Source organism: Pelodiscus sinensis, chromosome 4, assembly GCF_052426305.1.
Source record: "Pelodiscus sinensis isolate ZL-2025 chromosome 4, ASM5242630v1, whole genome shotgun sequence".
Taxonomy (NCBI): domain Eukaryota; kingdom Metazoa; phylum Chordata; order Testudines; family Trionychidae; genus Pelodiscus; species Pelodiscus sinensis.
The window spans coordinates 131,765,687-131,790,497 of NC_143055.1; the positions used below are offsets into that span (position 1 = coordinate 131,765,687).

General features: G+C 47.8%; 2 protein-coding genes across 13 annotated transcripts in view; one reads left to right on the forward strand and one right to left on the reverse strand.

The window, feature by feature from the left end:
- The window catches only part of SH2D4A (SH2 domain containing 4A), a 30,647-nt gene extending 21,744 nt beyond the window's left edge, over nt 1–8,903 (forward strand). For both annotated transcript variants that reach the window (XM_089778168.1, XM_089778169.1), the window contains exons 9-10: nt 2,722–2,942; nt 4,622–8,903. In XM_089778168.1, coding sequence (XP_089634294.1) covers nt 2,722–2,942; nt 4,622–4,714 — 314 coding nt within the window. In that variant the 3' untranslated portion in view covers nt 4,715–8,903. The remainder of the gene's footprint in view (nt 1–2,721; nt 2,943–4,621) is intronic.
- Nucleotides 8,904–9,262: 359 nt separating this feature from the next.
- The window catches only part of CSGALNACT1 (chondroitin sulfate N-acetylgalactosaminyltransferase 1), a 73,807-nt gene continuing 58,258 nt past the window's right edge, over nt 9,263–24,811 (reverse strand). For all 11 annotated transcript variants that reach the window (XM_089778165.1, XM_006125366.5, XM_025185792.3 and 8 more), the window contains 5 exons: nt 24,142–24,243; nt 18,199–18,377; nt 17,647–17,741; nt 11,456–11,537; nt 9,263–10,503 (listed from right to left, as the gene is read on the reverse strand). In XM_089778165.1, the coding sequence (XP_089634291.1) occupies nt 10,220–10,503; nt 11,456–11,537; nt 17,647–17,741; nt 18,199–18,377; nt 24,142–24,243 (742 nt within the window). In that variant the 3' untranslated portion in view covers nt 9,263–10,219. The remainder of the gene's footprint in view (nt 10,504–11,455; nt 11,538–17,646; nt 17,742–18,198; nt 18,378–24,141; nt 24,244–24,811) is intronic.

Genomic DNA, 24,811 nt, shown 5'->3' on the forward strand with positions numbered 1-24,811 from the left:
GTCCTTTCCCGGCTGCAGAAATGTCTGCAGACCCATGCGTGTCCCTGAGCACAAACTGCAGCTCACATGTTATATTGGATGTCCCTCTGCTGCCACATGCATGGATAGCACCTTCCCCTTCACCCATCATGACCAGTCTCCTGCTAGTGGAAAATCTTCAGCCAGATCCTTGGTTTGGCTTGAAGTCTGTGGAGCAGCTCCATGTGTAAAGGCATGTGCTAAGTGCCTTGCCAGACCAGGGCTTACAAGATCCTTTCTCATATGGTGCAGGCACTTGGACTGCAAGCTCTTTGGGGTGGGGACTGCCTGCTCGGTCTAGGTTTGTGCAGCACCTGGCTCTGCAATGCGCTGGTCCATGACTGGGGCATTTGGGACCTACCCCAAGACCAATAAGACACCAAGGAAAGACAGTATCAAGACACAAGAGGTAGGCTGGGTAGAGCAACGACCCAGAACGGGTAGCAACAAATCTGGGCAACTTCTTCCACTCCACTAACGAAAGTGACAGCAAGGAGACCTAGCCAGGGAGGGAGCATGGAGCAGTGCAGAGGTGGGGGACTGGCTCTCGGTTCTGTCACAGACCTGCTGGAGGGGCTTGGCCAAGTCATTTCCCCTCTCTGACCTTCTAATCATCAGCTGTGGCAGGCAACCCACATGGGAGAAGGAAAATGATTTTAACCCAAGAGCATTGGGCCGAGCCCGGGGTGTTGTAAATGTGCCAACCACCACGTCTCCAGGGGTTTGGCGCTGCAGACCCCTGGAGCCGTGGTGGTTGGGACGACACCGGCTAATGGGACGAAGCCACACAGTGCGACGTGGCCGATCTGAAAAAGAGGGGCGTTTCCCACCCACCAGGAGCATTCCCAGGCCGGTCGCTCTTCTGGAGGGGCACTTGTGCCCAAACAACAAATGTGCTTCAACAGCTCAATGCGTCTGGCTGCTCAATGGATCGGCCTGAAAGCCCTTCCGCGTTGGCCAGGAGATGCCGCTTTCGAAGCGATGCTGCAGCCGGGTGCTTCGCCAGCAGCAGAGCTATCCAGGCTAAAGTGCTAGCGTGGGACTCGGCAGATGTCGGTTCTGGTCCTTTGCCTCTGCAGCTCTCTAAGCAGCTGCTGGAGAATGGCTGGGGTTGCCAACCCCACAGTGCTGGTGGGGGAGGGGATGAGGCAGAGACATCACTGGCCGGGGTCGGTGGCAAAGAGCCAAGTGTGTGTGTTAGGCTGCTCATGGAACAAGTAAGGCTGCAGCATGTGTCTTAGCTTAAGGAGGGGGTGGGGGCGGCCGTGCAGAAGCAGATCCAAAAATACTAAGTCAAGCAAAAGAAACAAAACACTGGCATGGGGCCCTTGATTGAGTACTTCAGTGAGGAGCTATTTCCTGGGGTGTGTGTGTGTACACTTCAGTGAGGAGCTGTTTCCTGGGGTGTGTGTGTGTACACTTCAGTGAGGAGCTGTTTCCTGGGGTGTGTGTGTGTACACTTCAGTGAGGAGCTGTTTCCTGGGGTGTGTGTGTGTACACTTCAGTAAGGAGCTGTTTCCTGGGGTGTGTGTGTGTACACTTCAGTAAGGAGCTATTTCCTGGGGTGTGTGTGTGTACACTTCAGTAAGGAGTTGTTTCCTGGGGTGTGTGTGTGTGTGTACACTTCAGTAAGGAGCTGTTTCCTGGGGGGTGTGTGTGTACACTTCAGTAAGGAGCTGTTTCCTGGTGTGTGTGTGTGTGTGTGTACACTTCAGTAAGGAGTTGTTTCCTGGTGTGTGTGTGTGTGTGTACACTTCAGTAAGGAGTTGTTTCCTGGTGTGTGTGTGTGTGTGTACACTTCAGTAAGGAGCTGTTTCCTGGTGTGTGTGTGTGTGTGTACACTTCAGTAAGGAGTTGTTTCCTGGGGTGTGTGTGTGTGTGTACACTTCAGTAAGGAGTTGTTTCCTGGTGTGTGTGTGTGTACACTTCAGTAAGGAGCTGTTTCCTGGTGTGTGTGTGTGTGTGTGTGTGTACACTTCAGTAAGGAGCTGTTTCCTGGGGGGTGTGTGTGTACACTTCAGTAAGGAGCTGTTTCCTGGTGTGTGTGTGTGTACACTTCAGTAAGGAGCTGTTTCCTGGGGGGTGTGTGTGTACACTTCAGTAAGGAGCTGTTTCCTGGGGGGTGTGTGTGTACACTTCAGTAAGGAGCTGTTTCCTGGGGGGTGTGTGTGTACACTTCAGTGAGGAGCTGTTTCCTGGGGTGTGTGTGTGTACACTTCAGTAAGGAGCTGTTTCCTGGGGTGTGTGTGTGTACACTTCAGTAAGGAGCTGTTTCCTGGTGTGTGTGTGTGTGTGTACACTTCAGTAAGGAGCTGTTTCCTGGGGTGTGTGTGTGTACACTTCAGTAAGGAGCTGTTTCCTTTTGGGTGTGGGCACATCTGCGACCAGGTAACACAGCTATGCACTGCATCTACCGGTCTGTGTACACGCCAGCCAGGCAGGCCCACCCGCACTCGCTGTAATCTAGTCAGTAGATGACATCCCAGCTGCCTGGAGTCATGCTCGCTGGCTTACGGCTAGTGAGCGGGGCTACGATTGGGCCTAGAGCACGTGGTGAGGTTGTGAAGTGCTTTGAGACGTCCAGCGTGATGGAAATGCCACAGATGAGTTTAGAAGGTTAAAACAGAACAAAATTAGCACCGTTACGTTCAGCCCGCCACGAAGTGCTGCTCTCCTGTAAGCTCTTTGGTTTGGTTTTGGCAGGGATCCTCACCCTATGGCAAGCAGAGGAGCTTCTGAGCAAATCTGTGCCCGGCAGCTTTCTGGTCCGGGTCAGTGACAAAATCAAAGGCTACACACTCTCCTATGTGTCCCGGGAGGGCTGTAAGCACTTTCTAATAGACGCCTCCAGCAGCTCCTACAGCTTCCTGGGAGTGGACCAGCTGCAGCATTCTACACTGGCCGACCTTGTCGACTACCACAAGGTGAGCCCCTCTCCCTGCTTGTTGTTACAATTCATCTTTGTAATGGGCTAAAGCTCGTCCGGGCAGAGACGCGCTCTGTCTGTACAGCTCCGAGCACAGGCTGCTGTAATGTAAACGATAACCACCCGCAGATGAAGGTGAGTTTATCAACACACCAGCTTTCCTAGCAACCTTGTGACGTGATTCAGGATTGCCCCTAGATTTTTCCCTTCCACAAACTGTCTGCTGGGAACTGTAGGGCTACAGAGCAATACAGCTGATAAAAGCCAGGCACCATCCGTAGCTAAAGTAGCCCGGAGCCGAGCTAAGCAGGGTGGGCCTCTCTCTGCAATAGTTTCCCATTGTTTCTGATTCAGGATTCGGCATCTCTCATGTGCCAAGTGCCAGCTGAGAGTATGAGTGAGTGGAGGCAATGAAGGTCATTTGTTGGTTGGGGTGGGGATTGCCCTATTGCAGCACTCAGGTCACACATCACATCAGCCCTAGCGTGAAGGAGGCGGTGGCACGTACTGGGCACCTGGGCCTTTTACTGCCCCTCTACACAGGACTGAATTTCACCCTGAGAGCTTCTAAAGTGGCTGCTCTAAAGTGCAGCCTTTCTTGGGGCACTGCCGTCTGGTGTCTGGCTTGCAGCAGTCAGACAAGCCAGCCAGCTAGTTACGCCATTTGTTCTGGTGTGTAAGGCAAGAATGAAAGCAGATCTTGTTTCCAGTGGAGTCCCAGTGCTGCTTGGAGAGAGTACAGCGGTGACTGACAGGTGGTACCAGCTCACTGAATACACTTACACCCCTTTGCAAGCCTGTTTCACTGAGCAGTAACTTGTTGGCGTTCAGAGAAGCTCAGTCCTGGGCAGAGGACTGACATAAAGCTAACCTGCTTGTTCCGCGTACATTCTCAGAACAGGGCACTTAAATGCTGCTTGGGCCTCATCGGGTCCCTCTCCCCTGCGTGAATATCACCTCACATTCAAACTCCCCTAAATGACATTACTGTTCTCAAAAAGACCATCCTCCCAGCAAAGCCCACCCTGGGAGCCAAGAGAAATGTAGCTGTCTGGACTCCCCTTGCCTGCCAAGCATGGTGCTTGAATCCATTTGCTCCAGCTAGCTCACGAGAGCTGAGCAGGAGATCAGCTGCAGCCAGCGGGAGGAATGAGACACCACAGTCTGGGAGAAGACAGAGCTGAAGGGTGGAGTGTGGGGGGTAGGTTAATTGGTTCACTTTTTTTGTACCTTCCAGGTAAGCAAGGGGAGGTAGATCGTGGCTGGAGTGGTGCCCAGCAGTGCACACGTCTCATGCAAAGGGATAAGACAAGCCCTTCTCTGAAGCAGTGACCAGTGGTGGGGAGGCTGTGGCCAAGGGAGAGTTAGAGCCGAGTGTTAAAGCTCCTGACAGCCTGAGGGGATTGGATTGTATCATTTAAACTGTGCTATGAGGCCTGCACAAGGACATACACCGCAAAGGCCGTACAGTGCCACAAGTCTGTGGAGCTATTCCAGGGGCTAGGGCAGGCTCTGAACTCCGCACCCTGATAATGAGAGATGGTCAGGCTAAGCCATGCCTGTGCTGGCGCAGAGTCGACAGCAAGCTGTCCGCTCACCCTGACAGGCTGCCCGCGCCGAAGTGCGTCTGCGCTAATTTCAGATGGGGGAGACTAACGCCTGTCCTTTGGCCAACAGGAGGAGCCCATCACTTCTGTGGGGAAGGAACTACTGCTTTACCCATGTGGCCAGCAGGGCCTGGAACCTGACTACTGTGCACTCTTGGAGTGAGAGCCTCCAGTCCCCCCTTGTGACACATACCTGTGCCTTCCCCAAATGGACGGATGAACTGTTATCCGAGAGATTCCCCCCCCCCCCCAATGCACAGCCAGCACCAATCAAGTGAAATCCTCCAAACTAGTGCCTGGGTCTGAAAATGCTTAGCAGCAAAATGGTGAGTCAGCACTTAAGGTTGGGTGCTGTTCTCTATTAGCGGCATTCAGCAGCCGAGCAAGTGCTGGAGGAGCCCTAGCCAAGGAAAGGACCTGCTGGGAAGGAAGAGGCTGCCATGTGTTACAGCAACAGTTTGTGTAAATGTCTCTGGGCTCTCGCAGCTCAATCAGAATTTTGCCCTCCGATGTTGCAACCCCAATTGCCAGGTTGTGGGAAGTTTGCCAGCTGTGCAGTGAAATTGGTATTTCAAACTCGACGGGGTCGCCTCTGGTCAAGGAGCTGATCCGACCCCCCAGTGGTAAGTTGCATAATTGCAGTTCAGTCCTCTGAGTGTCCACTAATGCCAATGGGCTGCAGGATCAGGTCCATTGTAAAATCCACCCCATGCAGAAAGGCCGGCACAAGACCAGTGCAGCCCATGCAGCGACATAATCCCTGACTAGAAGACTGTGGTGAGGCTTATCTCCACACGGGGGAGAAATAAACCTTTTGGAGATGGGAGGGAAACAGCAGGTTTATTAAAGAAAGCAAGCTGGAATCTGGTGGAGACGTTTTAACTCTTGCATCCACAGAGCCTGGGCTATTTCATATCTAGTAAAACCTTTTACTGTTCATCAGTTATTACACAAGTCGAATGTGGACACGAACAATGCGAGGTGCCTGCAAATAAAGTGCCCAGTCTTTTCCATAATGGAACAACTGTTTGCTGAAGTTCTGTCCACACGTCTCACCCAAATCACACACAGGCACGTCTGAGAGAGAACTGCTCATGCTGAACGGCGCTGGGCCTTCTACTTTTTGACGTAAACAGCTGAGCTTTGCTTGGCCCAGAGAGCTGTGGTATAATATATCAAAGCCCATGTTCCCGCTAATCTTTTCCAGCCGTGTATGCAATAAATGTTATGTGCACTGAAGCATGTGCACCACCAGTAGAAACAAAAACCTGGCTGTGGGCTCTCTGCTAATCAGCTGGGCAGCATTTGAATCGCTCCTGAGCAGCTGCACAAGTGCCCCGCTTGCAAGGACCACTGGTCGTGGAACAGCTTCGAAGCGCTTCTAAAATACGTCCTAATGTCAGTGCCAGGATTGATGGTGCATGGTATGAAAAACAGATGTGTTATTGCTCTCCACTACACGAAATGACAAGCTCTGTGATCTGAGTAGTGAATGAAAATCAGTCCAGTTTCAGGTTAAATTACCTGTCCATTTCTCCTCTTCCATGTGGCTTGGGGTTGTTCTGCACAACCTAAGAAAACCATCAACACAAAGGCCTTCAGGTCACTTCTGAAAAGAGCATCCTACACTTCGCTTTTATTCTGTGCCCTGTGGATTTTGATTCTATTCTCCATCACATAAAATATTCAACTTACGGTAAGATGTTCTAAAAGTAAGATGCCTTACCCCAGCAATGAGAGAGAGGATGGACTTGATGCAGGAAGGACTGGGTGAAGTTTTCATGCTCTGCTAAACGGGAGGGCCAATCAGATGATCACAATGAGCACTTGGATGCTGTGTAATCAGTTGCCACAAGGTAGAGGGGGAGCCTGCCTGCCAAGAGTTTTATCACAATGAACACAGTGAGGATTACATTGGGTCATAGCAGATGTTCAAGCGACTGTTGCTCTTTGCCAAGCCATAGCTGTTACTGAAGCATGCTAGGCTTGAAAAGTTTGCCCCCCCAATCAAGAACACGCTTACAACTTGATGACAAGCCCTCAATCCATGTCCATGTCAGAAGTGATTTGCCTGGTCTTGCGGCATAAAACTTGGCGATACCTAATAGCAAAACCAGCGCTCTTGGAAAGCTCAAAAGAAAACCATATCTGGCCAGACTCTTAATTCCTGCTTTCACCAACCTGCTGCTTTCTCTTCAGTGCAGGGCCACTGAGCCAAACAAAGCAAAACACCTTGATGTTGGTGAGCCCATGGTGTTTAAAATAAACCACTGTTTGAAGACTGTATTCCAGCACAGAAGTGGTATCAGACTCACTGTGGAGCTCTTCAAGAATTTTGAGGAACAAGGACATTTTCGAGTTCAGGAGAAGCATGATGGCCAGATTCCCAGCTCTGTCATAGCTCTGCAATGCCTAGCAAGAGCATGGGGGCCGAACCTGCTGCCTCGTCTTGTAAAATGTGCAGAACCATCTGTCCCTGTGTAACACCTCAGCCCTTTTGCAAACTGTTGCAATTTTCATCTGTTACTAAAAAAAAAAAAATCAGTTATTTTTATTCTATAGCTTTTTCATCATGTGTGTTTGAACCACAATTGCACAGTGTGCGTCTCTACATTCAAACTAGTTTACGTTGACAGGTAAAACTCCTGCGGTCACTGTCACACTGTACTGTTAAATTGTTTCATTGTGTGTTGTCATCACCATTCCCTGATTTTGTATGCTTTTCTCCCCCTAGCTGTTCCATGAACTGCGTGCTTACTTTTGCTGTGATACAATCACAGCCGTAACCAGAGGTTTCCTGTGTAAGGTGCACCCCTGGTCTAGCACAGAGGTTCTGCCTCCAGCTTGTTGAGATGGTTTTTCCCCTCACAGAGCTCCCACTGCAGCACACAAGGCTGAGAGCAATGTGATGTAACAGCATCGATGCAGGGAGGCCAGGTGGATCCTTGTAGCACCGGCTCTATTCGTGGACCATTTATTTAGCCCACAATTCAGTGTGTGTTCTGTCGTGAACCTAGGTGAAAGGCTCAGTGGTTCAGGCCCTGAAGATCAAGAGCAGGCATTCCCAGTAAGAGGGCTGTAATTAACAAGGGTGCTTTTCCCATTCTTGCTTTATCTCACTTCTCCAGTGGGGCAAGCTGTACTTTCCAGCTGCTTGTAATTAATCGCAGCTTCAAGAGAACAGCACGGTCCCTTCCTTCCCTTATCATTAATTCAGGGCTCAGGGGGCAGTGAGCCACTGTGGAAAGAACAGAGTGATTGAAACGGTTTCTGCGGCCAAGGATTACAGCAGTGTTGTTGAAAGCTCTGCTTGTCACGGTGTGAAAGGGGCTGGATGAAGATGTTATGCCAGGGCAGGGACGGATTAAAGCTTGTGCAGGGCACAAGCAAGGTAGGAATGCCAGGCCAATCACATGGTGGGAGGAGTGGGGAACAGGCGCTTGAGGCACTCAGACACTGCACCTAGTTTTGAGTCAGTTTCTGGGAGACCGCTGCTGTGTACAAGGGGTGGGATTTAAATAAGCCTGTTGATTCAGTGCATGGATTTATCAATCGTATCTTCATAGATTTGAAAGCAGGAGTCTTGTGTGTCTGGCCATGCAGCGTCAGCATGCTTACACACACTTTTGATAAGGGAAGAATTTCAAAGAGTTTTGTAGGGCCTAAGAATTACAGCACTCCCCCCTTTTTAAGATTAGCTATTTAGAATCTAGAGTCTTCCAACCAATGTTTCTCCACCCCACATTTAAAGGCAGGTGAGATTCTAGGGCTAAACATTTGAATAGTGCCTCTTTAGCTCGAGAGGCTGACAGCTGTGGGTGATGGTCTCATCTCACAGAACCCAACAAGTTTTAAAAAGTTGATCATAACTTCTAGAATATCAAGTAAAAGAAGGTACTTACAATAAGGTGTTTTCAGTGTGTGTCCTCTGCCAAAGAATGTTTCACAAAGGTAGGGGGCAGTATGCCTACTACCCGATGTCCACATACACCCTATTTTATTCATTGTTACTGTACTGCCTGGCATTCTTCCTTCCCCTGGCTTTCCTTATGGTAATGCACAAATAGTGACAACCCCATTCATATCCCAAATGGCTTGAAAGAATTTGAAGCTACTGAACAATGAAATGATAGGAAAACAGGAGGAAAGCAAACATTAGCCCATGCATCTGTTGTTGGCTAATACAAATTAAAATGCCAAAAGAAACAACCGCATTAAAATAAAATAGTTTATGGTTTCAATAAAATATCTGAACAGTGCTAGAGGCAACTATCAAACAAAGCTCTTAAAAAGCAGATCAATTTCTGGGAAGCACTTAGGAACACTGAGTATCAGAGGCTCCAATTAATCCTTCATAGAAATATTTCTTATAGCACTTATAGACTCCACTATGCACTGGGTAAAATGCTAGATTTGGTTTATACTGAATACTTTGGTATAAACAAGTCACAAAGAGGCCCTTCATTTTGGTATCTACAGCATTTGTTATTCAGAGTCATTCATTAAATCAGGATTGCAGATAATGTTCCTTTTTCTAGTGGAATAAAAAAAAGTTCTTCATTTCAGTACTCATGTTCTTCTTTTGATAAATGAATTCTCGTCACACTACTTCCAATAAAGAAGGTATGCATTTCAGCCTGCTAGCCAATTTCAGGATAAGCACCTCACGGGTGAGAGAAATAGCTCTATTTATGGATCTATGATCTAAACTGCAAACCATTTTCAAAACATACAGGAAAGTTGTGCTATTTCTAACTAAGGCCTGAAGTAGGAAATTTACATCTGCACAAAATAACTCACATGCAAAACAAGTTTACTGTAAAACAAACCAAGCCAGATATACTTAACATTCTCTAGAACCAAACATGTTGTAAGAGAGTAGTCTGCAGAAAATTCCAAGCTATGGCTTTTCATTTTTGGTTTAACGTACAGAGTAGGGTATAACACCAGCTCTAGCATTTTGGAATTTCATATTTTACGTAGATCTTTATCTTTCTAGATTCTAGACAGCCTTGTCCTAGATGCTTCTGTCTATGAAACTAAATGTGACTGTGTCTGTCTACTCAAGACTGGCCCACATTTTCAAATGCAACTACTCATTTTGGGTGTGCTCCTTAAGCCACATTTAAAGAGGTTATTTTTTTTTTTGAAGAGCAGGTGCTCTGTGCTTTTTGAAAACCAGGCCCCATTTAGGTGTGGCAAGGTGGACACCTAAAATCATTCCTCCCTTTTGAATACAAAGGTCACGCTAAGCCCAATCCTGCCAACACTTGTGTGTGGGAGCAACCCCACTGGAGTACATTAAAGATGGACACAAGTCTTTGCAGGATGAAGGCAGCTGTTGTCACCACCTGGGGATATTTCAATGGAATGCAACACACCCTTTCTTAGGGCGGCACAAGAATTGAACACAAGCTCCTGGTTTCTAAAATCTTTCTTCTCACCTTGCCTTTGTCGCCAACTCCCTGGCCCGAGCCAGCACGGGAAAGCAAGCTAAATGGCATATTCAAAAGCTGCTAAGGGAGGAAAGAAAAGGGGAGAGCATTTCCTTTTGCCTTCCTTTTTCTGCCAGCTCCAGCTTTTCTGATCCAGCTTGTGCACACTCCTATTCTCTTTGAGCAGCTACAGTCTTTTTGGAAATACAACCAACCAGTTCTTGGGTTTGGCTTCATGGCTTTTTGCTGCTGGTTTTTTGTTTGCGTAGGTGAGCGTCAATCTCATGCCTGAAGACGAGCATCCCCAGCTGGCCATGAGAAGCCTCATTCATAGCTTTGGATTGCATGCACATCTTGTACTGCTCCGGGCTCAGCTCATCTGGGCAGTGCTTTTCGTGCCAGAGGTGGAAGAGGCCCCGGACAGGCGTCCTGACCACGATAAGGTTGCTGTGAAGGTATTTGCGGTAGAGGTGTACATCTTCTCCACCCCAGCCTTTGATGTCCAGATCAAAGCCACCTTGTGCGAAAAAAAAATGAGAAAGAATGAATTCTAGAAATAGATGGCCTTTCCATGGAAAATGCAACCAGGAAAATCATCTCTCCTGGAAGCCTAGAACTACATTAGCACCTCTCACACCACTGTTACAAATGAGCAGTTACATGAACCGTTTTCCTGGCCAGAAAAAAAAAAAAAAATCACACAATGATTAGTGAGGTTAGAGAAGACCAAGTTGCCAACCCTTCCCAGTCTGACGTCTGCAGGCCATTTGGAATTAACTTGGCAGTCGTATGAAGGACAAAATAAACCAATGCAGTGCACCCTACAGCAACTCATACTCTGCACCATTATTCAGAGCTGTCTCCCGACCCCAGTGAGTTTGTACAGTTAGGGTTCTCCTGTCTCATTCCACCCCAGCTCTTCACTCTGGCACGCTTTACATTTACACCAATTTCTGCAAACACGCCCAAAGGTCTCAACTTTTTAGAAGTCTCTTCCCATAGTGCTTTGTGGTTGCATCAAGCAGCACTTTCTGTTCATGCTCAGTTTCCTTGATAAGCCTTGACCTCCGCAAAGCCAGGGCAGAAAGCAAGTCAGCCATGAAAGCCAAGAACAAAAGTTTCTGCCTGTGATTTGCATTTCTGATTTTCAGAAACTCCTGCTGAAATCAAAGGCAGAACGTTCTTGCTGGAGGGCTGGTGAACCAGCTTCTCCGCCTGGGCTGCACTACCCCAAGGTGTTGACCTCAGGGTATTCTGTAAGGTGCTTCTGTTTGTGTGGGCTGCTATGGAGGTGGGGGACAGAGCTGTATGCCAGGGGGAGGGTCCCAGATGGCAGCTAGGAATAGCCACAGTACATCAGCGTTTAGACCACGCCCCCTTCCCAGGGGTGTGGCACAAAAGGACTGCATCAGCGAAGAGAATCTGAACCAGCATTTCTAAAGCAGGCTTATTTAAGTGCACATTCTTACCTATGTTGATAAAATCGGACCTGTACTGACATGTCATTCCAAAGCCAAAGTCTCTCCAGAATCCAGTTTCCTTTTTTATAACCTGGGGGGAAAAGGAGCATGTATATTACAGCCATAGAACCTGTAACCTGAGCAAAAGAGGGTGGATAGGAATGGGGGCAGCCACCTCACTTGGTTCTATCCCACCTGCATCATACCCCGCCAGTGGATAAGGGCCTGACCCAGCTTTAATTGCAACAGTGGCAGAGTCAGCGAATGTCATCATCAGTTATTAGCGTTACCATTCCACTGAGCTGAATGCAGACAGCCCACGGCTCTCAGGCCTATTGTTTCAGGGTGTCTCTCTGCAGACTCAGGAAAAGCCTGCGTCATGAGAGTCACCTTTGGAAGATTACTCTCATGAGCAGGAAGGTTGTTATGCTAAATGACAGCTAGTTTCCACAGGATCTGAATCGGTCTTGGGAATGTATTAATACAGCACCAAGTGAGCCAGTCGCAGATGTGTGGCACCTTTTGATTAGTTTACAAGAGTGATGCGCTAGCAAACGACTGCAGGGCTCTTCTAAAAGACGCAGTTCTAATGTGCCACAGAGGCAATTTGGCTGGCAGAACGAAATGACTTAAAACCTTCTACAAATGGACATAAGACATTAGGGAAGCCAATGAGACTGAAATATTATTTGAAATCCAGCAGGGACCAGAGGTGCTAGCGAAGTTCAGAGTGCCATGGTGCCTGGCACTGTACCGACATGCAGTGCCCAGCTCCGGCCCCCAAGGGCTAACAGTCAACACTGATAGACAAATCCAGGTGTCCCTGTCCTGATTTTACAGATGGCAAATGGAGGCAAAGACCAAGATCTTCAAAACAAGGATCTAAAGTTACGGTCCTAAATCTGCACTGAGTAGCCTAAGTAAGTGCCTTGAAATTGTCAAGTGCTGAGCATCCAGCAGTGCCCATTGACGTCAAGCGGAGCTGCCAAGTGCTCAGTGCTTTTGGAAAATGAGGCCAACTACAGAAGGTCCTGGGATTTCACGCCTGTGTTTGAAAATCCTGCCCAAGGTTGCATACGATGTCTGTGACCGAGCTGGGAATCCACCCCTGATTGCAAGCCCCACTGAGCACGGAGCACCCTTCTGGTTCTTCTCGTGTGCCCATTTTCAGTGCTAGCCCTTTCTTGTTTGAGTCCTGCTCCTTTTACTGTTCTGCCACTACTGCAGCCATCTCTGATTAGCGATGTAAAATCCCATCCCATTGGTTAACTGATTAAAGAGGGGCTGGGGGAGTCACTCCAGCCCACCCCTGGCCTAGAGCAGCCCATCTGTGGTGGGCCCTGTAGGGCTGGAGCAAGCCCTTGTCCCTGGCAGGCGGGGAGCTGCTCCTGCCCCCACTGGCTAAGTGGGACTGGTGATGCTTACCGGTTAACCTTTCACATCCCTATCTCTGACCTCGCTTTTTCCCCTTTCAAAGCCATGATCGGCAAGCCCACTGATAGGCACTAGGAAGCCACTGTTCCAAGGCTGCCCTGTGACAGGCAATCGCCCTAGCAGTGGCTTTCTGGCAAGTTATTTGTCTGCATTAGCACAATAATTTCCCATTCAAACTCGCAGCTACAGCACAAATCAATCTCTTTCAAAGCTTTACGAAGGTGCTTTCTCAGCTGCGCAAGCAGCATGGGAGGCAGCCAACAGAGTTCTTGTTTTAATGGTTCTGATCTGGCCATTTGCCCAGGAAGAAATCTGGGCTGAAAATATGATTCACTAAATAAAATTGTACTGGCAATTTCTCTTCTTTAAATCAAGACGCTTCTCCAACATGGGCATCACAATGCACAATTCTGAGGTTGGCTATAAATATTTGTGCAGTCGGGTTTAACTTCAGTCTTATAACAACATGTTTGTTTCCTTTCCTATATAAATGGTTCACAAGCTTGGGGTTCTCTGGCCAGGCTGCAGCAGAAAGATAAGTGCTAGTGTGAATTCAGCAGCCGTATCAGGAAAGATTTTATTAGGAATAAGCAGGTTAAAGGATTTTCCAAGTTCTCGTGTTGATAATACAGAGGATATTTACATGGAATAGTTTCACACATCTGTTGTCTGTTCACTGATCCCACTGTCAATGGGGAAAAAGCTTTTTTCTGTTCATCACACAAATTGTCTGCTTTGTAAACAAACCCTGTTTTGTTCTTCCACCCTACAGCTGGTAAGTGTCTCCTGATCCTGTTGACCACTTTTGAATATCTCTGACCGGTTAAATTTGGTAATAGCAGGAAAGGATTTAAAACACCTGCAGTCCTTTGCAAAAGGCAAAGTCAAGGGGGCATGTGCTCCTTCATGGCTAAGATTTGTAAAGGAGCTGCCGTGGTGCAATGCCTAATGGATTTAAGAGCCTAAAGCTCATTTTTCATAAGGGATTTAGGGACTTGAACCAAAATCTCATTCAGTTGATGGGATTTAGGTTTGTGAGTGCCTAAATTACTTCTGAAAGTAAGAGTTAGGTGCCTAAGAACATTAAGCATTGCAACACTGAGTGCACCCTGTATCTTTTTGGGCCCTCACTGATACCTCAAACAATTCCTGTATGAGAGTAGGCTCCGATACACTGAAGTCTGAGACAGAGGTGGCATGAGCTCTGGCAAGCAACGAAGGCCTCCACCAGCTACAGTTAGGAAGGACCCAAGCAAAGGAGAATCTAGCCAAAGCCCCAAATCTTGTTAATCCCTGGATTCTACAGCTCTGAGTTGATGAGCTGCATGAGTCACCTTAGGCCAGGGCGCGGGGTGTGTGGGCTGAAAGGTGGGGATCCAGCAGGATAAGATCTTTAGAGAGAAGCAGGAGCATGGTGACTGTATATGCACAATTCTCAAGCACCTCCTTTAACATCAGCACATGGCCAAGCAAGAGTGCACAAGACACGGACTGCTGCTGCCTACTTCCAGAACCGTGCTGCAACGCAAAGCTTCTGTGCCGAGCAAAGGCACTTCTCTGGAGAGGAGTCACTCCCATCCCTACATTCTGCTCCTCCCCAAATTATCTTCCCAGAAACACCTGGCTGCAACTAACCCTGCATGCCTAAGATCAGTGTGACACCACACCCCTGTTCTTCAGAGGGAGATGATTAGAGAAGATATGATTATGGCACAAGGATAATGTATTTTGTGTAAGATAGCATTGAAAAGGTTATGATTTGCTGAATGACTGTCCTGTTTGTACGCATGGATCTGAAGTGCGGAATATTGACACTGGCACTGTATAGCAAATGTGTCTACACCTGGGAAATGCCCACGAGATAAGGTGCTTTTATTCTGAAAAGCTGGGTGGGGAAGGGTGATTAGAAAAAATAACAGGCCTTAGAAGTTTAACTTCCATCTGGGGGCCTTCCTGAGGACACTGCAGGCAGCCTCCGAGTCATGACTGCTGTGACATGATCAGGCCGGGTCACCTGCTGTGGGAACCGAGCTTCGAAACAAGATTCCCTCCCTATGGAAGCACTATATAAAGGCAGGGGAGGGATGACATCGTTCACTGACTCCCCCCCAACCAAAGAGACCCCGACACACCCGAGGAACAAAGACTGAATTGAACTGGGGGAAGTGCTGTACACAGGTTTAAGGGGGTTTTAGCCTGTGCATGGTACACTGGGGGATCCCCAGCTGTAAGCCAGTGCGGCTGACCCTTAAGAATCTGCAGCCTGTTTTTATCACCTCATACGGTGAGGATCTACTGTTCATATACGAAAAGTAGATCCTTACCGTGTGCTCACATTTTTATTTGCTGGGTAATCTGCTTTGGTCTGTGTGCTATCCCTTTATAATCCCTTAGAATCTATCGTTTGTTGTTAAAGTTGTTTTTGCCTTGTCTAAAACCAGCGTGTGGGAGTCATAACTCACCTCAGAAACCTGTTCTGTAATACTCTCCACACTGCGGGAGGAAGTGACTTTCATGAGCATATGCTGTACAGGTTTTGTGCAGTGCAAGATGGTATACACTTGGGTTTCACCAGAGAGAGGTAAATGTGCCTGAGAGGCTGGAAAGTTCCTTAGTCGGACTCTTCTCATGCTGGGCTGATCACCGCATCTGTATGTAATTACAGCTGGGTGTGTCCCTGCCTCTGTGTGCGCCGTGAAAGCAGTGCAGTGTAAAGCAGGGGTGAGCAATAATTTTTAATGGAGGGGGCACTCCAAGAATTAGGTAAGTGGTCAAGGCTGCACTCTTCCATGATACTAACAGAGGAGGTGGGTCTAGAGTGGAAGATGAATGCAGAAGGGAGCGTGGGGGAAGGGATTGGGGTGTGGGATGGGGGAGAGAGTTTGGGTGAAGAAGGGGTTTGTGGCCTGGAGCAGGTGACTGGGGTGGAGGAGGGAGTGCAAGGTCTGGTAGGGGGTTGAGACCTGGAGGAGCTGTGCAGGAGGGGGTGCAGGGATATGGGTTGTGACCAGAGGTAGGGGATTGGGGTGCAAGGTCCAGGAGGGGGTATGGGTACAGGTGCAGAGGGTTTGGGTTACATGGGGAAGGGGTACAGGAGGGGGCAGAGGGCTGGGGGGGAGGAAGGGGGTGGAGTAGGGATGTTAGATAGCAATTAACTGAATAGTCATGTAACCACATCAAATATTATCAGTTATATAACTATTCCCCCCCTTTCCCTGGGCACGCAGCACAGACCCGGGGCAGGACAGGCAGGGAGCCTGATGAAGGGTCCTGCAGGCCGAATTTGGTAGCTTGATGGGCATTTTACCTGCCCCTGGTACAAAGGGACCCCAGGACTCAGGGGTGCCCCAGTTCCAGGTGGGAACCTGCCAAACAGCATTTTAAAATAACATCTTTTTGACCTTATTCATTCTTGGGGCCGGATTGAAGTCAATGACGCTACAGTGATTTACACCTGCGGAAGGTCTGGCCCACACATGTTAAAAGCAGAAGGAACCATTAAGATCAGATCAAATCTGACCTCCTGCAGAGCCACAGCCCCATCCAGCAATCGCTGCACTGAGTCCAATACCTTGCCGTCGAGGTACAGCCTTGCTTTTCAAGACAGGCAATTTCAATTTAAACCTCAAGTGATGGAGAATCCACGCTCCAGCTCTTGGGAGTCTGTTCCAGTGATTAGTTACCTTCCTGCACCATCAGTCCAAGCAGCTCTCAGCTCTTTATGGACATCACTTGGCCTCACAAAGCAAGAGGTAGGGAAACAGGCTTATTTCCTTAAAGAGGTGAGGAAGCTAAAGCTACGTCTACACTGCACTCTAAAATTGAAATAAGATATGCAATTTGCGCTACACAAATTGTTTATCTTATTTCGATTTTATTTCAAAATAGGCTGTTTCGAAATCTGGCATGTTTACATGGCACCAAATTTTGAAATAAAGTGCTATTTTGAGTAATCCCTTATTCCTCCTACAACAAGGTTTACAGGGATGGCGAAATAGAGCATCCGTTGTTTCAAAAAATATTTCAAATATTTCAAAATAACAGGCACGTTCCTTGGATGCAGGGTAGCTATTTTGGATACCTCCAGTATCCCGAAATAGCCTTGCAGTGTAGACATACCCTAGAGCCAGGGCAGATTTTGGTAGTCCCAACGCCATATGCTCCTCGAAGGGGAAAGTGGCCAACATAAGATAGCTTCTGGCCAACAGACTGTGTTTAAATTCTTAATTTACAAATGTAAACACAAATATGCTTTAAGGCAGGGGTCAGGAACCTTATGCCGAGGGGGGGGGGGGTCAGATTTGGCCCCCGGCTTGCCTGGATCCAGCCCCCCCCCCCCCCACACACACACACTGCCACTCCAGCCCCTCCACTGACCCACTGCAGGCCTGGAGCACACAAAACCTACTGGGCACCCCTAGGCTCTGGTGTGCAAGGGGAATGTGGGGAATGTCTCTCCCCTCAGTTGGGGGCCTAGGGAATGAGGTTTTTTTGGTTTGGTTTTGCTTCTCACTTGTGTGCTACCCCGTCTGGCTTTTCCTATGGGTCAGCAGCCCCCCAACCCAAATTAGGTTCCCCACCCCTGCTTTAAAGGTAAAGTTGCTAGTGTGTGAAGCATGACCACAGAATGCCCTGGACTCAATAATAGCCCACCGCATCTCACTGGACACAGGAGAGTGAAATTCAAGTTCTCAGCACAGACGTCGTCCTGGAGGGGGCATTTCATGCACTGTTTAAAGCATGCATTTTTAGAGCCAGTTACTTACCAGCTGGTGCTCTAAGGATGGGATGGAACTGTGGTGCCCATAAATTATACTTGGGTTATACTGGCTGAAAAGAACTGGGTAAAATACTTTCTTCCCTAGAAATCACAATAGATTAAAAAAGAAAGTTATTACTGAGGAAGTTGTCTGATGCTCTAAAATTAGATTAAACTTGTGCTTCTCTAACATTGGAGACAGACTTAGGGCTTGATTGAAATGTCATTCAAGTCCACAGAAAAACTTCCATTGCCTTCCGTGGGTTTTAGATAAGGTCTGCAATCTCAGAGTGTTGTGGTTTGGCTGGAAAATGGGCTCCAGAAAACAAGGCAAGAAATTCAATCATTGTGGAAGCTGACTTTTTTTCCCTTTTCACTCAGTCATATTTTAGACAATCAGAAATGTAGGCTTTTCCTCTTCAGCAAGCCTTAACCAAGCTGAATGTCAGTGCTTTACGATAACCTGCTTACCCACGCACAAGGAAGAACAAATTGGTGAAAGTTATTACACAATACAAAGAAGTCCATTTAAAGGAGTAAATGCCCGGCGTTGCCATACCTGGCTGCGTGTTCAGTCTACAAGTGTTCAGGAATTCGGCTGTGAAGTATATATCGACATCGCAAAAAAAGAGAACCACATTGCTTCCTTTCCAAACACGAGCACCTATGTCCAATCCTTTCCCTCTCGAAAATTCTTCATTCAGCTGGATAAAGGTGAAATTCTTGAAGTTAGCTGATCTAGGAGGAGCAGCAGTGTGTGAGGTGAGTTTTAAGAGACCAAAGGGGGAGTCAACTCTTCATTATTGTCATTGTATTTACTGAATGACATCTACTTAAAATGGAGGGACAGAGGCTGAAGTTCTGATATGCTAGGGAATATAATCTGTAACTCTGATCTTCTACTTAGAAGGGCCTTTTGTTGTATTTCCAGGGTAATATGAATAGGCTGTGAAGGGAACCAGCAAACAGTGGTAAGAGAGAAGGAGTTCTATACCATTTTAATAAAACAATCATCTAGCTATTTTATGTCTAATTTGTAAATTTAAAAAAAATGTTTTTAAAGAGATATTCACTCCTATTTGCAGAGATATCATTGTATTTGCGTTAATGTTCTTTAAATACCACTTCCTAAAAATCAAATAAAATGTACCTGAGCTCGATTTAAAAATCTTAAACCAGGTCATGATCCACAACTCATGGAAGCCAACGGGAGACCTTCTACTGCATGTATGGACTTGGCTCAGCCTCCAGATAAACACAGCTATTGTACATACTGGCTACGTCTACACTGGCACGATCTTGCACAAGAACTCTTTTGCGGAAGAGTTCTTGTGCAAAAACTCTTCCAGAAGAGAGCGTCTACACTGGCATGCGTTTTTGCACAAGAGCATCCATGCCAGTGTAGATGCTCTCTTGTGCAAGAAAGCTCTGAAGGCCATTTTAGCCATCGGGCTTTCTTGCTCAAGAAATTCCTGTTGCCTGTCTACACTTGCCTCTTGCACAAGAACAGTTGCGCAAGAGGGCTTATTCCTGAGCGGGAGCATCATAGTTCTTGTGCAAGAAGCCCTGATTTCATACATTAGAACGTCAGTGTACTTGCGCAAGAACTCGTGGCCAGTGTAGACAGGCAAAAAGTTTTGGCGCAAAAGCAACTGCTTTTGCACAAGATTGCACCAATGTAGACACAGCTACTCTGTATTCCTTAAAACTGCTCTTGGCTCAAATCCAACCAGCTTGAGAAACCTAGCGTGGATTTGCTGCTTGTGGTCTGATAGCCCTTGGCTTAGCCGAGAAAAACCGATTATTTCAACAGCTCATGCGTGAAAGAGAAGGCAGGCATGCGATGGGCAAACTGAGCTCTTGGGAACAAGTGCATAGCCAAAGGTAACAGTAGCGAGAGACTCACAAGAGTCTCAGAGTTCATTGACTCAGGCTAGCTGGGCCTGGGCTGCTGGGCCAAAAGTAGCAGTATAGACAGAGACCTGCCCCCTCGCCAGGTTTGAGTCCAGATCCCACCCTGCCTGAGCTCAAATACCTACACGGCTGTTTTAGCCCTGTAGCCTGAGCCTCGCGAGCCCAAGTCAGATGACCTGAGGTCTGAGATTCAGTGCTGCTGGGCTGTTATTGCTGGACTCCACAGTTTGCTCTTCATGGGAGCTGAGTGCCCCGAGCTCCCACTTGCTTCAGCCGGAGATGTGGGTGCTCAGCACTGCTGAAAACTGGGCCTTCATGCAATACCAAAGCAGGAACATAAGGTATGGGGCAGATTTTCCCATGTGCTCAGCACCCAGCAGCTCCCACTGAGACCAACGAGCTTTTGAAAACCCAGTCTTTACAGGGTGAAGGCACAGGGCTCGTGAAGTCACCGCAAACTTATGCGCTGAGCTAGCAATGGCACCTCGAAGGCTGGTTGAGAAGTCACAGTGCAACACAAAGGGTAAGAAGTTCACCCAAGCGTGTGGACTGAGAGCCGGGGGAATGTCCAAGTGCTACAAGAGCAGCACGGTCTAGCTCAAACAGAACGAACTCAGGCAGACACCCCCTTCTAGCAGGGCTGCCCTTACTCGTATGTAGGCTATGGAGCTGAGTGGGGCACCACTGGTCTTAATGTCCACCCACCTGCCTCTTCCTATCCCTGCTCTGTGTCCAGGGCCAGCTGAGGGCTGGGCAAACTGGGCCCAGGCCCAGGGCACTGTAGCTAGAGGGTGAGGGGCAACTGGACATGGGTGTTGCTGGGCAAAGGGGTGGAGGGTGCTGGGCAGGGGGCCGTGTGGTGGGACAGGCTGGAAGTGCAGGGTTGGGGTAGAGGGCACAGGTGGGAGGAAAGGCAGGGGTGGGGATGAAGGGGCACTGTGCAGTGGTTAGGGGCAGAGTGGGTACAATGCAGGGGCTAGTGGTAGAGGGGGCACAAGATGGAGATGCAGGGGTTGGGGAGCCACGGGAAATGGGTGGGGCTGTGCCCACAGGGGTCGGGGGCACCAAAATACAAGTTTGCCCAGGGCGCCATTTCCTCTAAGGCCGGCCTGGCCTGTGGCTCTGCTTCCTCCAGCGAGGATCTGGTTAATTTACAAGTGACACGCCTGCCAGAGCTGTGAGCAGAACATGGATCCTGGGAAAGAGCCATTCAAGGGGTAAGGAAGCCGTCTGACAGGCACTGCACAGCCCAGGTCTGGATTGTCCATTTCTGAATTTGCTGTGTTAGGTTACAGGACCTTCGTTTAAAAGTTGCTTAAAACTATTTCATTACTGTGTTGCTGAAGATGATAAAATCACAGCTCTCAAAATCACCCCCCGCCCCGACGTCACTGGCCATGGGGGCACCATTGTAATAGAACCGCGCTGGACCCATAAATCCTAAGGACAGCCCAGCTTCTAATACAGTCCCGGACAGGCTGCGTATGGCTATTGGCTGCAACTCCTGGTCCACAAGCCATTTCCCTATTTTTCCTGAAGCCTCTGCGCTGAAAGCTGGCATGATCCACAACAACAGAATCACTAGAATCTGAATCTGCACTGAAGTTCTGGAAGGGTGCCAAAAGTGATCATCTTCAATTATTTTAGGGTCGTTAATCAGCACTTTGGTGGTGCACATTGGTTAAATCCCCAGGCTCTAATTAGCGATCAGGACACAGAAGGTGGGAAGTGACTGATTTCATTAGATGGAAAAACCCTCCAAGGTGATAAATCACATTTACAAGAGACTCATTTGTCTGCTTTGTCATCCCATCTGTGTTGGACACCAAAGCCGCTGCATCATCATTCTCCAGTTGTACATATAGCTGCTGACTCCAAATGGTGGGATTACTCCCTTTAATTGTTATCACTTAGCGTTTGTTAAGCATGGAGTAGCCGGAGCTGCACAAGAGCCAGAGAAGTGTGCAGTGTGTCCCCCAAGGAGCTTAAAAAATAGGCGAACAAATAGGGATTTGTCAAAAATCCCCATGGAATACAATCTGGAAGAACACAGTGCTTTCATCTCCGTTGGACTGAGCAGGCGGGTGTTTAAAGCAAGTGTTCTAGTACGCTGACAAACTCATTAGAAATAGGGAATTAATTCTGGTAACAACGATCTTCCTATTGTATTTATCAGGCCCTCTTCTCCATACAATCTGAGCACCTCACCACCTTTAAAGTACTGCTCCTCAACTCCTCAGAGACAGGAAGATGTTATCATCCCCATTGTTCCTATCCCCTCTCCTTTTCCTTTCTGTCCGTCTGTCTAATAAGAATTTGGCTTAGTCAGAAGCTTTTTGGGATCCTGCTGAGATAGGCAGCTAAATGCAATGCCCTAACTAGCCCGATGGTACGAGTTTGCCTGGTCTCAGAGCGGCTGATCAGACCATGGGCGGTGCCTGTGTTTTTCCAGTAGCCAGGTTGCCAGCCAGAGTCAACACTCTAGACAAAAGCTGCATTTTCTATCTTTGCTGTTCCCTTTGCCTGTGTCTGTCTTGTCTTTTAAGAAATAGAATGAAACTTGGAAAACAATAGCATCAAACAGCTCCAGCCCACGCCAGTGAATTTCATCTCTTTTCTCCAAGGAGAACAGCTATTACTTTTCTCTCTTTCTAAACAGCTCTCCAGCTAAAGGGAAAGGAACACGGGACATGGTCACAATGAAAGCCTTGCATCATACTTTACCATTTAAAATATTCTAGCCATTTCTTTTCTTTTCAGCTTTAATAAAAGGTTAAGAGCTGTTTATTGGTGTGTTTGCCATGGTACGAACGAGGCCAAGACCTCTGTAGATCCAATCCTAAACCTTGTTTAATGTGGTTTAATGGTGGACAGTGATAGGGTCATGTTACAGACCTCTGACATTTTGGGCCCCTTTATTCCATTTAACTTAATACAACAGACTCCCCTCCACTTTCCCTTCTCTACAGGAACATGCCCAGTTCTTTCACACTCTCCTCCTAGGGCTTGTTAACAAAAATGTCTCTCTTTTTCTTTTGTTACTCTCCTTTGATCTCTCTCCAATGTTTCCATCTTTCTTAAAGCAAAGTGCCCCAAAACAGTCACAGGCCTGGTCAGGTGAAGCCAGGTGAGGTCTCCCCAATGCTGAATATAATAGGACAGTGACCTCCCATGTCGGATATATGACGCTTCTGTTATTCTATCCTAGAATGGCATTTGTTTTTTTTCGCAACAGCATCACATTGTTGACTCATTCGATGTGTGAACCACAATAATCCTCTCTACTCCATTATTACAATCATTTGTGGAAATATTGACTAGTACCAGGGCTTAAACTCTCAAAGAGGAATTTCCAGCTCTCCCCATGGGAGGTGCCAGGGCTCAGGGTGTCAGGGTTTCAAAATATTTACTAGAGCTCTGCTCTGGATAGCTCCGGCTGAATTTAAGCCCTATTTAACACTGAACCTGGGACAGACTGCTGTTAGGCCCACTAAAGGCTTCCTCACAGTTTGACAGCAAACCATTGATAACTCTTAGAGTAAGTTTTTCAACCAGTTGTGCACCCACCTGATAGTAATTTTATCTGCTCCACATTTCCTAATTTTCTTATAAAAATGCCATCTCATAATAAAGGTAGAGAAAAGGAAAGAGGCTGTTCACTATGTGCAAGAAACATTTCAGGCCAGGATTTTCAAAAGTCCTAAAGGGGTTAGGTGCCCAAATGCCTTTGAACTTCAATAAGATGTAGGTGTCTAATGCCCTATGGCATGATTGAAAATCCCAGCCTACATGCATTTTCTCCAAGTTAAGCTTCACTGCCAACAGAGAGAAGCTGTTCATGCAAAGATTAAAGGAATTCAGGACTGATCGTTGTTACAGATGTTAAAAGAGGAGCCCATGAATCTGAGGCCATGTCTTCACTAGGTGGAAGATCAACACTGCCACGACTGATCTTCCGGAGTTTGATTTAGCACAGTGGGCCCCAACCTTTGGGGCTGCCGCGCGTCCAGGGCCAGCACCGCGCATGTGCCGCGTGCCCAGAGCAGGGGCCGCCCATGCACCGTGCGCCCGGGGCCAGCACTATGCATGCGCCATGCGCTCAGGGCAGGGCTGGCCGAGATCATTCGGCAGGTGCACATAAATGCCCCGGCGGGCGCTATGCCGCCCATGGGCACTGCGTTGCGGATCGCTGATTTAGCAGGTCTAGTAAAGTCTCGCTAAATCAAACTCAGAGGGTGCCCCCATCGGCTCCGGTGGTCCTGCTCTTCCTGAGGAGTATGGGATGCTGATGGCAGTGTTTACTCCCAGAGTCTGCCCGCTGTGGAGACTGCGGAAACTCAAATTAAGGTACATCCATTTAATTAACGTAGCTGGAGTTTGCATCTCTTAACTCAACCTTCCCGTGTAGTGAAGACATGGCCTAAATTCACAAAGGCAGATCAGGGAGGATCACAGTGATGCCGTTTCTGACTGACCCAAGGCGGGCAGGATGACCTGTCTCCCCGCTGACAGTGCTAAGAAAAGGCAATCTGGCTCGTGGGGCTCTCAGCAGTGAGAGGAGCAAACCTCACTAGACGCCCATACTCACTTGGAGGTGTTTTCAAGGATTGCTTTTACTTCGTTCATTTGTTCTTTTCCAAAGTAAACTACAGTGAGGTGAATTCTTCCATCCTGCTCAATGCCCATTTCCCTAGGACAGACATCAAAATAAATTATTAATTGCCTGTGGATGTTTGCTTTCCCAAACACCAGCCACTCCTAGTTGGGAATGTAGGACGATGCTAGACTTTGCAGGCCAAATAGTCTGCTGGAATCATTCCAGTGAGATCTTTGCCCCCCTTCATTGATATCTTTTAACCCATAGAGTGCTACACTGGTTCCATTTGAATGAGCTTTAGGATATGGCCTAAGATATGTCATAGCTCTGCATTAGCAGGCTATAAATTGTCATCTAGTAATTACCTGAGTTATAGTAGCAGAGCACTCATCCAGTCACCTAAGATGACAGAGAGAAAGACACTGCAGGAAATCCAGCTGTTGAGTGGCAAATTGCTAAAGCCAGCACCTGCAGCCTTAGCTCCCAGGAGTCTGTTAGAAAAGTGGGAATTCAGAGAGGGAAATAAAATCCTATACCCTCATTTCTATTTCTTGTATACTAACATGCCGACGTATGTCCCTGAAAACTGTGTAAGGGGTGTCCATTCAAACTAAACTCTCGAGAGGCCTGAAGGAGAGCTCTGTATGGCTCGAAACTTGTC